Below are 17066 nucleotides of genomic sequence, written 5' to 3'. Positions count from 1 at the left end.
TTTATCGTCTTCTCCTGTATCCTCCATCGATAATCTATCAAGTCCCTCAATTCCACCTGGACAATAAGATCATGGCTGATATATAACAAGCATCCCAGTGAGGTTTGTTAAATCAGTGAGTGAACTCTGAGACCCTGTGCTTGCTTTGGTAACGTGTGTACTATAGTTGGAAGGGTACAGAGAAGATTAGCTCAGTTCCTGTGCTGGCACTGGCTCAGAGGATAAGGCTGCTTTCTCCAAGCCTGACAACCAGAATCAATTCCCAGAACCCACATGGTGGGGCGGGGGTGGGGTGGCTGGGGGGTGGGGGTGAGGTTGGGGCTGGGGTTGGGGGTGGGGTGGCTGGGGGGTGGGGGGTGAGGTTGGGGCTGGGGTTGGGGTTGGGGGTGGGGTGGGGCGGGACTTGACTCTCACAAGCTCTGCTCTGGCCTCCACATGTCATCATGGCATATGCACACTCACGTACATGAGTGCATCCACGTTTGCCTGTACACAAACACAGACTAAAGGTTGTTCATTTATATGTTTTTAAGCACCTAATGTTTTCCCTTGAAACACAGTTCTACAATCCAGACAACTGAACCCAAAGCAGGTCTGGAAACAAACTATGGTTTGATCTGGCAAGATGAGCAGAGGGGAAACAAAGTAAAACTTCCTTTAAACAAACACAATGGCCATTGACCCTAAAAGGAAACAACTGCTCTCGCTTTACCTGCAGTGCAGGTCAGCACCTCCCAGATCCTCAGCCGACACCTCTTCGCCAGTAGCTGCCTTCACCTACAAGGATAAAAGCATAAAAGCCGCAGTGAGACTGGTCCACGGACAACACTAACAAGCACATTGCGCAAGCTGACCACGCCTACATTCTTCCTTCCACAGAGCTGAAGTCCATGGTGCTTTCCCATCCCACCTCCAGGCAAGCGGGAGATTATTATCCCCAGTCTACAGAAGGAAACCTAAACCCAGACTCACTGAGAGCTGCCCATGGCTCCTGTACAAATGATGGAGTCTGGGAACTCACCCTCCTCTTCATGCTGCTGCTGCTCGGCACACCTTAAACACACTGTGTACTGTCATCTCTCACTGCCTGGGGTCCCTTTTCCTGTCACCTACCTGGTGAGCTCCCTCTTGGCCTGCAGGAGTCCCCATGGTGGTGACACCCTATGGTATGAACCATGGAATGCTGGCCAAGCTAAGGGTCCATGAACAGATTCTCACTTACACATCTGCATGCGACCTTCTGGTCTGTAGTTCAGCACTCTTTATATATTCCTCTATTCAACTCTTTACTGTGGGCTCCCGGGAAGATTCATTCATCTTCAAATACTCAATAACCAGAACTATAAAATCCAGTTATTTTATCTTTAAAGTGGGGAAAAAATTTCACCCAAACCTAAGATCTGACAGAATGAAGCCAAGAAAAGGAAGAAAATCAAGCAATAAATCAAGAATGACTTAACTATAGCCCAAGAAACCACAACATGAAAATGAAAGAAAAAGTTGTTTAGAACTAAATGCCAACCTCATCTGGTAGAAGCTATTTGTTGATTCCTACTTATTGGGCTGACTCATCTGTTTCTTGAGATAAAATTAAAAACATTTTATTAAAATAACGAGAATTAACCTAAGATACAGACCAGGGAAGCTATTCTTCACTGTTTCAAAAGCTCTGTTTTAAATAAAATATCTTTCCACAGAGAGAGGCAATTAAATTTTTCACCTCCAATTATCCCACCCTCAGAAGTTAATTATTGGTTCTCTTTCCAAAAAAAAAAAAAATATTCAGTGCAAAATGGCTTTCAGTCCAGACAATAACTAATTATAAGAGGTGTCTGAATATTTAAAGTCATAAAAAGAGATAAACAACAGATATACTATATTTATTCTCAGGAATCTGACTAATTTCCAGTGGGGAAAAAATAGAGTTGTCATCAGTTAGTATTTACTGAACGCCCACAACATGTTTGATGCTGTGATAGGTTCAGTGACACAAGTCAGAAACAATAAAAGGGTTCATTCTAGTAAACAGCAAGTTGGGGAGATAAAGAAGCCAGGAGTACAGAAAGTTCCCCCAAACGCTCTTCTTTTTAGTCATTTGCTTCAACCACACTAAGCTACTTCAACTAAGAGCGCCTGAACCCCACCCTTCAAAGCTGCCCCCCAGCTGCCTACAAACAAGAGTCAGGATACGGAATTCTCAGTGACTGGTCCTTCAGATTCTTCCTCCCCTGAACATTAGTCTCCTGGACCACGGACAGAAGTTCGTTCAGATCTGGAGAAGTCCAGGCTTCTATGTTCACTGAGCGAAGTTAAATCTGAAGCCATGGGTAGACCCCAATGAACCCTTCTAAAACCCTGGATGTTGCACCAGCGCTACATGCCATGAATCCTCCCAACAGAAGTTTTCAAACGTCACTCATACCTTTCCCTGCACAGGTTTGTACCCCTCCCCATGCAAAGGTCAATGTTGAGTACACTTTCCTCTCATGAGCCAAGGAGTGCTACCACAAACAGCATGGGAAACAATAACAAAAAAAACTAACATTCAAAATAACACTGAATCCCCAGAGCTCCCAAGGACTAAGCCACCAACCAAGAAGTACACATGGCTCTGGCTGCATATGTAGCAGGGGACAGCCTTGTCAGACATCTATAGAAGAAGCCCTTGGTCCTATGAAGGTTTGATAGATATCCCAGTGAAGGGGAATTGAGGGTGGGGAGGTGGGAATGGGTGGGTGGGAAGAGGAACACCTCATAGAAGCAGGAGGAGGGGGAATAGGAAAAGGAGTTTCCAGGAGAGGAAGAAGACAGGGAAGGGGATAACACTTGAAATGTAAATAAATTAAAGTAAATTTTACAAAAGTAAGATTGGAGTGTTGCCACAGTTAAAGTAGCAGCTCCTTCTGGTCTACCTTATCTTCCATAACTGTTATTAGAAATCACTTAGGAGAATACTTACTTTACATGAAAATGAGTTCTTACTAGTAACCAACATGCCTTGGGGCCCACCATTGTAAAGCATACATTTCAAAGGCTTTTCTTTTTTTGTAATCATGAAATTGTACAGCCATTACCACTACCTAATTCCAGAACATTCCATCATTCTCAGGAGAAACCCCATTCAGTAGTGGCCATTCTGCCTTCCTCCCTTCCCCTAGACCTTGACATCCACTATTCTACTTTCTATTCCATGACTTTGACACCCTTAAATATGTACAATAGTGACATCACAGTTTTGTGTGTGTCTCACATATTTCCCATCCATGCTGTGAAGACCTTTCTATGTCTGAATAATGTTTTATTGCATATATGTTATAATTGCATAATTCCTTGGACTTTCTACTAACTATCAGATATTCTTAGGTTTTTCTGTACATGGCATATCCTGTAGTAAGGCACTTGATTTCCTGCTTTGAGATCTAGTACCATGGTATGACATTAGCATGTTAACACAACAAATGAATTACTGAGACTCACTACCATGGAGTCAGTCAAAGGGAAGTGAAGACCAGTGAGTTATACATGGCCCTGTTCTCAGAAGGACTCCAGGCTTTGAGTCTAATTCTATGTGGCTACACTACTGAACTCTCTGTGTGTGTGTGTGTGTGTGTGTGTGTGTGTGTGTGTGTGTGTGTGTGTAGGTGGGCATGCATGTGTGTGCATATACATATGAGATCAAAGTTCAAACTCAAGTATCATTCCGTAGGAGACATCCACCTTGGCTCTGGAGACAGGGTCTTTCAGTGAGGCCTGGAGTTCACTGATCAGGTTGATCTGGTAGGCAAGGGCCTGGGATCCTTGGGCCTCCCTTTCCAGCACTGGGATCACAGCACATGCCACACATGATACCACTCCACGCTTTCTATGTGGGTCTTAGAGATGAAACTCAGATCCTTGTGCTTGTGTAGTGAGTGCCTTACCAATGCAATATCCCCAGACCCATAAAATTCTTAATCTTTGAACAAGAACTGGTGGCATATGTCTGTAATCCAAGCACTTAAAGGATGGACGCAGAAGAACCACTTGAAATACACAATCCGGGACTAGTCTAATAGGGTTTCAAACTACTTAAAAGTCATAGTCATTCATATTCTCCCTCCCCCCCTCTCCTCCCCAGCTTTCTTTGTGTGTGTATGTGTATGATGAATACTGACACATGCTAAGTGAATGCTCTGCCACTAAGCTACATCCCGGCTTCATCTCAGTTCCTAGCTGTTTTTGTCAACATTCCGGCACATATTCAATGCACAGAGATAGTTATCTGTTAGTGTATAGTATTAGCAAGTTAGCAATAGTATTAGCAAGTTAGCAATAGCATTAGCAAGTTAGCAATAGTATTAGCAAGTGCATCCTGTACTTTGATCCTATTTACTCCTCACTACCCTCCTTCCTAATTCTCGTCCTCTTCTCAAATACCCTATTCCCACCTTCTGGCTTTCATGTCATATAGATCTCAATTTGATGTGGGTGCTAGGGAACTGAGTTCAGGCTCCCATGCTTGCATAACAAGCTCTTTAATCCACTGGGCCATCTCCCCCACCCTGCAGAGCTCTACTACAACTACTACTACCACTACTACTACTACTACTACTACTACTACTACTACCACACACACACACACACACACACACACACACACACGCACTCTCACATTTTCTTTATCCATTTTTATGTAGATGAACATCTAGGCTGATTCTATCACTCACCTCTGGGGACAGCACACATGACAGGGACTGCCTGCAGTAGCCTGGATGGAGACATCTCAGTAGCCCACGGCAGCTCTTTGTAAAATACCGTTGTTTTGATTTCTCCTGACCTTAGCCCTGGACAACAGCTGTATAGATTTCATTTGTGCGTGACTGCTTTTAAGTTGGCCTTGGTGTGCATAATTATTCTATTATATCTGACTTTCCTACTTCTTTCTCCTGCTGTGGTGAATTCTGTGAAACTAGATGTGCCATGATGTAATGAATCTTAAACAATTAAAAATCAAGCACAGTCCTAATGGCCCAGGTGCATGCTGTGTGTTCTCATCTTAGAAACAATGTAATAACTGCACAATGGCAGTTCCAGATTAATGTTTGACTTGCAAAGAAAGTTTGACAAAATTATTAGAAAATGAATCAGAGCCAATATTGGGATCCCGAGAAAGGAAAAAAAAAGCTACTGAAGTTATGAAATAAGTTTTAGACAACATTTGAGAGTGCTTCCTGGATAAGCAAGTATAGAATATGTAAAATCTTATATTAGTCAAACTAAGTCAGAACACTGGGACTCTTAGGAGAGTCATTGTGTGCAGTGTGTAGAAGCGGAAAGCTAGGGGAACTATGGAGTTAAGGGTTAACTTGATTCTTTCTGGCCACTGCCTGGCAGCTTTGCCCATGTCATTTATCATTAGAGCTTCACAAGGAAATGCAAGTAGCTGGCCTTGGAGCCCTGAGCTCTGAAGTACAAGTTAAAGTTTAAATAGTGATAAGTTGTTTATTATTATTATTATTATTATTTTGGCTATAGGCCTGGGACTAGGGAAGCTTGAAACTTTGGGGAACAATTGTAATTCTTGATTCTTTGTGGGATGTGGTTATTCTTTTGAATTTGATTTGGCAATGATTATACAATTTTTTTCAATCTGCTTTTGAAGTATCAATAAAAGACTGGGGCAAGAAAAAGGCGGGGAGCATGAGAAGAGAATGTGAAGGGAGCATGTGAGGTGTGTGTGAAGAGTGTGTGTGTGTGTGTGTGAGGTATGTGTGTGAAGAGTATGTGTGTGAGGTGTGTGAGGTGTATGTGGAGAGTGTGTGTGTGAGGTGTGTGTGGAGAGTGTGTGTGTGAGGTGTGTGTGGAGAGTGTGTGTGTGAGGTGTGTGTGTGAGGTGTATGTGGAGAGTGTGTGTGTGAGGTGTGTGTGGAGAGTGTGTGTGTGAGGTGTGTGTGTGTGGAGAGTGTGTGTGTGAGGTGTGTGTGTGGAGAGTGTGTGTAGAGAGTGTGAGGTGTGTGTGGAGAGTGTGTGTGTGAGGTGTGTGTGAAGAGTGTGTATGTGAGGTGTGTGTGAAGAGTGTGTGTGTGAGGTGTGTGTGAAAAGTATGTGTGTGAGGTGTGTGTGAAAAGTGTGTGTGGAGAGTTTGTGTGTGGGGGCTGTGTGGAGAGTGTGTGTGTGAGGTGTGTGTAGAGAGTGTGTGTGTATGAGGTGTGTGTGGAGAGTGTGTGTGTGAGGTGTGTGTGGAGAGTGTGTGTGTGAGGTGTGTGTGTGAGTGAAAGGGGAACACACAGAGGTGTGTATGAATGAGAGAGTGCAAGAAAAGAAAAGCACACAGGAGAAAAGCAGAGTGCTCGGGAGAATGCAGAGTGTGTGCAGCCTCAAACTACGAGCGAATGAAAAAGAGGGAGGGAGGGAGGGAGGGAAGGAGGGAGACAGAGAGAGAGAAAGAGAGAGAGAGAGAGAGAGAGAGTGAGAGAGAGAGAAGAGAGAGAGAAACTTTAAGCCTTGAAAAGTTGCCTGTCAGCTTGTACCCAAAAAGTAGTCTGTGTGTATTTATTATGCGCCTTCCAGATATCCCTGCTTCCAGTTGAGACTGGACCTCAACACTCAACTATTGTGACTACTGCTGTAATAAACATGACATCTCGGTAGGTATCCTGTAGCATGCTTACCTAGATTCCTTTAACTACATTCTTAGCAGCAGTGCAGTTGGATCATTTTGAGTCTATCTAGTCCACATCGGCCTCAAACCCAACGCCCTCCTGCTTCTGCCTCCCTAGTGTTAGAGCTGCTAGAGCAGTATCGCCATACCAGGCCGAATTGCTAAGCCCTGAATCGCTCTGTCTTTGAATATGAACTTTTAAAATGATATCTAAGGGGACCATGGAACACATCCTTAGGACTTTGTCACCTCAGCCACTTCCTGGTCTGTCTCCTACAACCTCCTAGTCTTCCACCAACGTGCATATGACCCAGGCCTTTCCTAGCACCTCCTACCCAGCCCTACCTAGCAACTGTTATTACACATGTCCCCAGTGGGGACACTGCTAGCACAGGGAGGGTTTCCAGTCAGGGTGGAACAAGGAAAGACTGGTCCTGTCTCGGGGTGGCATTGGGAGGCATGTGCCCCAGCTGAGGCTGCAGGAGCAGGGGCTGGAAACCAGCCTTCTGCCCTTCCAGATCTGGGTGCCAAGCATACCCTGCCATAGAAGACGATGTAGGGATTCTATGTTTGCTATGCAGCCACTGCATCTGGCTTGGTTTGTTTTTTGGTTTTTTTTATTTGTTTAAAAAACAAACTTTTTAATGGGGGGGAATATTGAAACAAGTTCCCATGTAGCCCAGGCTGGCCTTGCTCTGGAGCTGAGGATGACCTTGACCTTCTGACCCTCCTACCTCTACTTTCTAAATACTGGGAGTATAGTTGAGCATCATGGCAGCCAGCCTAAAACCCCTTCTAGAATGAACCAGGAGTGCAATAGTATCAAACACACAAAAACATTTCTCACAGCACATTTCTTCCACTCTATATTTTCTTTTCCAGAATTTCATTATGTACATGAAGGCACACAAATGTATACTTCTGAACATTTTACTCTAAAGTCCTATGCTATATATAACCCAGAGTAGTCAAATTCTTTTTTTTAAAGAATATATTTGATTTCCAAATTTATCTATCTATCTATCTATCTATCTATCTATCTATCTATCTATACACTGTAGCTGTCTTCAGACACCAGAAGAGAGCATCAGATCTCTTTACAGATGGTTGTGAGGCACCATGTGGGTGCTATGATTTGAACTCAGGACCTTTGGAAGAGCAGTTGGGTGCTCTTACCCACTGAGCCATCTCTCCAGCCCCGAGTACTCAAATTCTTAAGAGTCAAAAAGAGAATGGTGAGCCCAGACATATTAATCCAAGCAGAAACAAATTGTTCTCTGTGAGTTCTAGGCCTGCCTGGTCTACATACTGAGTTCTAGGCTAGCCAGGGTTACACATTGTGTCCCTATCTCAAAGAGAAAGGGGGAGGAACATTAGGGAGCATTTAATGGGTTTGTGTTGCACAAAAAACAAAACAAACAAAAAAACCTTCTCAAGTAGATATGGCAACAGCTGCATGATAATGCAAACATGATTAATGCGTCTGAAGCAAACAATTAAGATTTAGAACACAGTGAATTTATGCGATGCACTATACTTACCATTTCTAAAGCATAGAATAGTTTATGTGCTGTATATTTAACTTCCATAAATCAATAATCAATCAACCAAGATTCTTATATTCTTACCAAGGGTGGTCCAGCCAAGAAGATGGTACCCTGCTTCCGTACAATGATGTTTTCATCAGCCATTGCAGGGACATATGCACCTCCTGCCGTACAGGAACCCATGACCACAGCTATCTGCAAGGGAGACACAGGCAAGCCACGAGATGAGACTCGTGTGTGTGTGTGTGTATATATATATACAGTGTATAGCGTGCCATTGGCACAACATCCCTACAAACACTGCAGTGCCTAGGTGCTACTAAGAGTTCATCCCTGGACTTCATTTTAGAAATGGAGGCCTGAGATGGTTCTTATTATAGCCTAGGCTGGCCTAGAACTCACAATCCTCTCATCTTCTGAACACTGAGACTCCAGGCACATACTCACCCCCAACACCCCCAACCAAGATACCTTTTTTGTTGTTGTTTTAATTAATGTGTGTATATACATAGAGATGTGTGTGTGTGTGTGTATGTATGTATGTATGTATGTATGTATATATGTATACATGTATCCAAAGTGTGTGAGCAGGTACCAGAAGAGACCAGAAGAGGGCATCTGATCCGATTCCCTGGAGCAGGAGCTACAAGTTTGTGAACACTCTGGTGTGGGTGTCAGAAACTGAACTGGGGTCCCCTGGAAGAGCAGCAAGTAATATTAACTACTGAGCTTTCTCTCTGGCTTCCCAGAATAATGTCTTGACCTCTTGTTCAAACCCATTTGTATAGCTTATGCCACACTCTTACAAAACACAGATGACAAGCCTATCAGCAGAACACTGGCCTGATAAACTACTGCTCTGAACAGCTAATGGAGAAAAGAACGGGGCTGTAGAGATGGCTCAGTGGCTAAGAGCACTGACTCTTCTTCAAAAGGTCCGGAGTTCAAATCCCAGTTCAAATCCCAGCAACCATATGGTTGCTCACGACCATCCGTAACAAGATCTGGCGCCCTCTTCTGGAGTTTTTGAGAACTGCAGTGTACTTATATATAATAAATAAATCTTTTGTTTTAAAAAAATGGAGAAAAGAGACCTATCACATACCCACATCAATAAAACTGCCTCAGAGGGGAACTAACAACAGTGTACCTAAATAATCACTGAGGTCACGGGGGACACTGAATAATGTTTTGAATGAGTATTATTAATATTTTGTGCTAGCACAAATATGGTATCTTCTACATATAAGACTAATATTAATGCATGTAAATTTGCATTTTAAAAGTCCACTCAAATGGCTGAGGAGACAGCTCAGGTGGCAAAGTGATTCTAATACTCATGTAAATAAGTCGGGCCTGGTATCCCAGAATCCTTGTGCAAAGGAGGCAGAGAAAGCCGGATCTCTGGCCTTCACTACTCTGCTGGCCAAGTCAAACTGGTGTAAGACCTTACCTCAATAAATAAATAAATAAATAAATAAATAAATAAATAAATAAATGAATGAATGAATGAATGAATGAATAAAGGACTAGGGAGATGATCCTCTGCATGAAAGTGCTTTCTGCTCAACCCGAGTGGGAATTGTCCAAATTCCCAGCACTGGTGGACCAAGCCAGGCATAGAGCTATGGATGCCCATAAACCCAGCACAGAAGAGTGGATCCCAAACCACGCTGGCCAGCTAGCCCACCTGAAACGGTGAGTTTGCGGTCTTCCTGCTTAGTAAGTGACAGATTCTGTCTTGTAACAGTAAGTCAAGGAAGGAACAGAAAATGACCTCATGATCTGCTCTACCCTCTGCATGTGCACGCCTAAACTCAGACAGACACACCTATCTGTATATGCCTCCCACAAGTAAGTAAGTAAGATGGAGAGTGATCCGGTATTGACCTCAGACCTTCACACATGTGCACATGGGTCGGCACACCCCCACATATAACACAGAAGCATGTGGACAGACACAAACACACTGCTGCTCAGAAAACAATGTTGGACTGGCAAGATGGCTCAGCAGGTAAAGGCACTTGCCCGACCAAGCCTGACGACCCACGTTCAACCCCTCGAACCCTTGGTGGAAGGGGAGAACCAACTCCCAGATGCTGCCTACCCGGTCTGGATCAGCGGTTCGGAGCACTTGCTGTTCTTGTGGAGGACCAGATTTGGTTCCCAGAAGCCACAAGGCAGCTCATGACTGTCTGTAAATCCAGTTCCCAGGGATCCAACGCCCTCTTCTGACCTCCACGGACACCAGGCATGCACATGGTGCACAGACATGCATGCAGGCAAGACACTCAAACACAAAATTTTAAAATATATTTTAAAAGGTTGTCATCTGACTTCCACAAGCATACGGTGGTATGCACATGCACACGCACACACATGCACACACACACATACACACCCCCAAATAAGACACACTAATCATGAATATAATTGTCTAAGAAATTAAAGAAGAAAATGAATTGTTGAAGCTGGATGTGTTCAAGGAGTTAACAATAATGTTTACGCTCAGGTGTTCAAAAGCTTTCCATTTTAGAAAGAGCTTAAGAAAATCCTTACTCAGAGATTAGTATGACACAAAGAATAACACATAAGTGTCTGTCTAAGTACCCCTCAACAGGAATAAAAATATCACCAAAGAAAAATAAGACTAGAATGGACTTTTTTTTTTTAAAAAAGTATCACATGAAAACAGGTTTTGTTTTTAATCCCAATGTTCCATCAACTTGCCCTTAGATTCACGTAAGAATTTGTGCATGCCACACTAATATAGCTCAAAGGACGTGTACCGGGAGTTAACACATTTCCAACTACACAGCCATCACACAGAGCCTCTTCTCTTAACTAAAGGTTTAGTTTATCATTACGCATTTGTGTTTGTTATTAAACTGTCGACATTTGATTGTTAACATGACAGAGCAGAGGTTTTCCCTTATTGTTTGGTCTGTCATACACCCAGAGCTGTGCTTTCCAGATACCTGCAGCTATATACAAAAATCTCTGCCATGCACACAAGGCAGCTATACTCGTAGCCACGTTTACGATAGCAGACAGACACCAGCAGCCCAGCAGGTCTTAGGAATAAGAGAACGGTGGAAGAATTGTTTATATCCAAACATGTTCCTTTAAAGTGAGGCAAGATAGCAAAGAGAACGCCAATGCAATAAATCTGTGTGGCGTGCCCGAGTGCTTTAACTATCTTTGCACTTTATGAATATCTGAGTACTCTGAGCCTTTTGCAACACTCTAAGGCAGTGATTCTCAACCTGTGGGTCACAATCCATTTTGGGGTGGAATTCCCCTTTCTCAAGGGTCACCTAAGACTATCAGAAATCACAGATATCTACATTATGGTTCACGGCAGTAGCAAAATTGCAGTTATAAAGTAGCAACAGAAATGTGGTTGGAGGTCACCATAACACGAGACAACACCGGACTCAGGGAGCAAAGGACAGTTTTACCTCAGTACCCTTTACCTCCACAAACTAGGCTCAGCTCAGACTGTCTTAGTGACCCTGAAGGGAAAGGCTCAAGGAACTTAGAGCAGAGTCACAGTGACATAAGACTCGAAACGAGAACAGTTTTCAAAAATAAGACCTAAACAAATCCAACAGGCAGAGCGGAGTTCCAGGAAAGGAACTAGAGAGCAAAGGAGAGGAAAGAATAACAGCTGTCAGCAAGTACCAGAGAGAGGATGAGGACAGAGGGGTGGGGTAGGGGGTGGGGGGGTGCTGGAGTTGGGGGTCCAGGGGGAGGGAGAAGGGATTGCTCTGTCCAAATGCCATCATAGCATCTGCTATGGAATGTGTGCTGTGTCCCCTCCCAACTTCATGCTAAAACTCTACACCCTGGTGTGATTTGGAGGTAAAGCCTCTGGGGAGGCAACTGAGGTTAGATGGTCACAAGGGTGGACCCGTGATGTCATCAAGGTCCTTGTAAATAGAGACACAAAAGTCTCTGTCCATCATGAAGACCAAACCAGAAGAAGGCCCTTACCAAGTCATGAACCGAAACACACCGTTCCTCTGATCTGTGGGGCCTTCCAGCCTCCATCGCTGTGAGGAAGACAAGTTCACACTACCTAGCCGACACTAATTACTAACGACAGCACCTTGGAAGGGTAGGTGAGAGGGCAGAGCTACCTAGACAGCAGACGTCTCACAGTTAATTGACCAAGCATCAGCGCCTGATTTCAGGGACTTCTGTCATATTGCCAGGGGCATTTCAGGTGCGTGTTCTCCACAGTTCCTCTGCAACCAAGCAAACCAAGAACACACTCTTCTGACACAAAAGGGCAGGTGAGTGAGGCGAACTTCTGAAGTGGTCCCCAGTAATCCCTGCTCTGGGTGTTCCCATCTGTGTGATCCCTGAGTACAGCAGACTGAAATCACTCCTTGTTACCCTTCCCTTGCAGCCTATCTCTTCTCCCTTTCTTGCTTTGATGAGGCCAAGCAGCAAGCTGTGAAGAACTCTGGGAATGACAAGAGACCAAGGACAGCCCTCCAGCCAATAGCCACAAGATGAACTGTGGCAGGCCCGGGAAGAGCCAATTCAGTCAACAACCACATGAGTGAGCTAGGAACTGGGTTCTTCCATCAAACTCTCAGGTGACTGTATCTTGTGAGACCCTGAGCTAGGCCTAAACGCCAACCCATAGGAACTAGATAACAAACATGCATTGTTCTATAGTGCCAAGTTTGGGGACAGATTGTTCTAGAGCAACAGATAAACAATTTACCTTAGTCTAGGCATGCAGCTCTGAGGGAGAGTGTCTTGTCTACTATGAAAGAGATCCTAGTCTCAATCCCAACACTGGAAAAAAAAAATCCTGTCTCAAGCAAATATAATGGAGGCAGATCCAACTTTACTAGTGTAGGTGAGTGTTGACTAACAGATGGATAAATTCTGAGAAATGCAAAACCAGGCATTTTCATCACAGCCAGGAGTAGAAGTCCAAACAGTCGGCTAAGCCTGTAGGGAATACAACCTCAGGACCACCTTCATCTGTGAAGCCCACCATTGATCAAAACATCAGGATGGAGGGGATGACCAGACCTTTCTATTTTCACTCTTTCAAAGACTCCATCTGTAAACATCTTTGGTAGACATGAAAGACCAGGGCCAAGTAGAATTCTGTACCATCCCACAGTGTCGTACAGCTGTCACACTAAATGAAGGAGATCAGATACAAAGTTACACAAAAGGTTTACCACAGACAAGAGGCAAAGAGGCTCTGTGGCTGGATGGACTGGGCAGAAACAGAGTGAGTGCTAACGGAAAGATAAGCATATAATAAGCTGGATTCAACTCAGCAATACCCAAAATACAACTAAATTTTCACAGTTAATGGATGAGTTGTATGGTATTCTCACAACACTTACACATAATTTAAAAAACACAGACATGGGAGGGATGTCAGATACCTGCTTCTGGCCTCCGAGAGCAATAGGCACTCACATGGCACACACACACATGCAGGCAAACTATTCATACACATAAAAGAAATAACTAAGTAAATACATAAAATCTTTAAAGGCACAAAAACATTTTTAAAAAGCACAAAAAATACCCAGAAGAGCTATAGTTATTGTGCTCCGAGGAATCAAAATTCTCAAATGTGTCAACAATAACAAAGAAAGCCTTTCTAGTCATAGGTATTTTTAATTAATTATGTATTTATATATTTTTGAGATTTATTTATTTATTTATTATATGTAAGTACACTGTAGCTGTCTTCAGACACTCTTAAAAGACGGAGTCAGATCTCATTACGATGGTTGTGAGCCATCATGTGGTTGCTGGGATTTGAACTCAGGATCTTTGGAAGAGCAGTCGGTGCTCTTAACCACTGAGCCATCTCTCCAGCCCTTTAATTTATTTTTAAAATATATTATTTATTTATTTATTTATTTATTTATTTATTTATTTATGTTTTTTGAGACAGGGTTTCTCTGTATAGCCCTGGCTGTCCTGGGACTCACTCTGTAGACCAGGCTGGCCTCAAACTCAGAAATCCACCTGCCTCTGCCTCCCAAATGCTGAGATTAAAGGTGTGTGCCATCACTGCCCACCTATTTATTTCTTTATTGAGATAGAATCTTACTATGTAGCTCTGGCTAGATTAGAATTCAGTACCTCTTAAAGGCTGGTATTAAAGGTGGTGAGCCTATTATTTATTTTTATTTATGTTGTATGTGTGTGCCCATGGAAGTTTTGTGTGTACCCTGTGTTTGCAAAAGCATGGAGACCAGAAAGGGGATAAGGTCTCCTGGAACAGGAGTTATGGGTGGTTACTGATGGCTTAGCCATCTTCCCAGCCCTCTAATCACAAGTATTTAAATAGGTACAGTGTTAATGCTGCACGAGCAGATGCTGATAACAGCATAAAAAGACACCACACAGATAAGTCACCAACAAGACCAGCAGGCATCCAGCAGTCTCAGCTCATCCTTTGATTCTAAGCTGCTCATCACCCACAACAGGGGACAAGAGGATAGGTACGGAAGCATCCCGCCACTCCATCTTTCGCTCACAGGATCCAAGGATCTCAGAGTCCAGCAGCATCACTCGCAGCCCAGAGTATGTCCTTGTGCATGTCCTCTGGGATCCAAAGTGTCTGGAACTGCAGAGAAAATTCTGCTCCACTCTCTACTAAGAACTAAAATGTCTAAGAATTTCATGAATTCATTGTTTTTAATGGCTGAATAGTACTTCATTGTGTATATATACCACATTTTCTGCATCCATTCCTCCACTGAGGGACATCTGGGTTCTTTCCAGCTTCTGGATATTATAAATAGGGCTGCTATGAACATAGTAGAGCATGCATCCTTATTACATGCTGGGGAATCCTCTGGGTATATGCCCAGGAGTGGTATAGCGGGGTCCTCCGGTAGTATCATGCCCAGATTTCTGAGGAACTGCCAGACTGCTTTCCAGAGTGGTTGTATCAGCTTGCAATCCCACCAGCAGTGGAGAAGTGTCCCTCTTTCACCACATCCTCACCAGCTCCTGTTTTCTCCTGAGTTTTTGATCTTAGCCATTCTGACTGGTGTGAGGTGTTTCTTAGACAAATGGATGGAACTGGAGAATATCATCCTGAGTGAGGTAACCCAATCTCAAAAGAACACTGATGGTATGCACTCACTGATAAGTGAATATTAGCCTAGAAGCTTGGAATACCCAAGACACAATTCACATATCAAATGATGCTCAAGAAGAAGGAAGGAGAGGTCCCTGGTCCTGGAAAGAAAGGCTCAGTGCAGCAGTGTAGGGGAATACCAGAACAGGGAAGCGAGAAGGGGTGAATTGGGGAACAGGGAGAGAGAAGAGGGCTAATGGGACTTTCGGGGAAGGGAGATCCAGGAAAGGGGAAAACATTTGAAATGTAAATAAAGAATATATCGAATAAAAAAATGAAATAAAAGAAAAAAAAGAACTAAAATATCATAAAATGCACAGCTGCACTATGGGTGCATCATCAGTACTGTGCTAAAGGGGGCAGCAAGAGACCCTTATCAAGACAACGATAAACCCCAAGAACTCAGAGAGGCAATATTCCCCCATAACTAGAGAGGGCGCCTGCTATGCAGCACAGATACAAGAGAGGAGGTGCAGCATGACTCCTTGACTTACACCATGAGCAAGAAAGCAGAAGGCGGCCATGATGACACTAACCCACAGAGACAACCCTTGTCACTTCTACGAGTATGGTGTCTGAGAAACAAAGCCACAGGCAATCACACAAGACATCTTCAGACAAATCCATGACCCTCTGCCCATCTTCCCTTGGCAAACAGAGACTGGGTCTCATTATAACAAAATGAACGACACAATGTATCCCAGCAGGCAGTTCAGTGCAAACCTTTTGCCAGGGAGTCAGCGTAGAGGCTTGTCAGGGAGGTCTTACACCTCATTCTGAAAAGCCTTGTCAAGTCTGGACCTCCTGCATCTCACTGCAAAGTTGAAGTCATTTTCCACGTTCATACATACCAAGATAAACACAACAGCCAGGGGAAGAGACCCAGCGCTGGATGGAAAAGCTCCTCAGTTAAGCCTCCCCCATCTTGCTGCCATTGGATTCAAAGGAATTGTGAAAAAAGCCAATACTGTCTGTATCACATTGTTCTCATCATTACATTAAAAATAAGTGTCATTGGGGCTGCAGAGGTGGCTATACCAGAGGTCCTGAGTTCAATTCCCAGGTAGCTCATGGGAGGTTCATGGTGGCTCATGACCATCTATAAAGGGATCTGATGCCCTCTTCTGGCCTGCAGATAAAAGACTCTAGGTGCACATCCCAGCTGAAGACCTGGCCAGAAGTTCAGATCATTGTCACTTACGCTGACAGATCCACACTCTGCTAACTCCGAGGTACTCATGCTCACTTGTGCCAACAGATATGAAATGTACACAGAGCGCTGAAGTCCATCTTACCCACAATGCCTCTTCCTCCATCTTTTTATCAGAGCCTCAGTTTGGTGAGCCTTGATGCAACATTACTTTCATTCCCCAGGCCCCAGGCTCTACTGGTCTTTAAGGAATGCATTTTTAAAATAACAGGATCTGCCTGTTTAAGGTCCTCAGAATGATCATAGATGCTTGAAAGGAAGGCAGTTATTGAAGTAACCTTCAAAACTAATGAGCTACAGCAAGGAGAAGGGAGGGGAGAGATAACATATAAGAGAGGGATCCGTGATACACTTGATCTTAGCCAAAAGGCGGAGAAGCGATGAGGTTCCCTGATAACCATCTAAAATCTTTAAAATTTAGAGCAAATAGGGAAAAACAGAAAGTGGGGATGAGAAGCCAGAGAAAGTGAACTTTTACATCACTCAATAAATGAAGTCGATTTCAACAGAAAAGGAAGTCTACTCGGA

The 17066-nt window shown here is 43.7% G+C and overlaps 1 protein-coding gene across 1 annotated transcript in view; it reads right to left on the bottom strand.

The window, feature by feature from the left end:
- Nucleotides 1-17066, bottom strand: part of Mccc2 (methylcrotonyl-CoA carboxylase subunit 2) — a 74067-nt gene that overhangs the window by 23729 nt on the left and 33272 nt on the right. The window contains exons 7-8 of the mRNA XM_052159875.1: nucleotides 8269-8382; nucleotides 713-777 (exon numbers count right to left, since the gene is read on the bottom strand). Of these exons, the coding sequence (XP_052015835.1) occupies nucleotides 713-777; nucleotides 8269-8382 (179 nt within the window). The remainder of the gene's footprint in view (nucleotides 1-712; nucleotides 778-8268; nucleotides 8383-17066) is intronic.

The sequence above is a fragment of the Apodemus sylvaticus genome, chromosome 16, assembly GCF_947179515.1.
Source record: "Apodemus sylvaticus chromosome 16, mApoSyl1.1, whole genome shotgun sequence".
Lineage (NCBI taxonomy): Eukaryota > Metazoa > Chordata > Mammalia > Rodentia > Muridae > Apodemus > Apodemus sylvaticus.
Note: the sequence above shows the minus strand (reverse complement) of the source record. Positions and strands in the feature narration are given on the sequence as shown.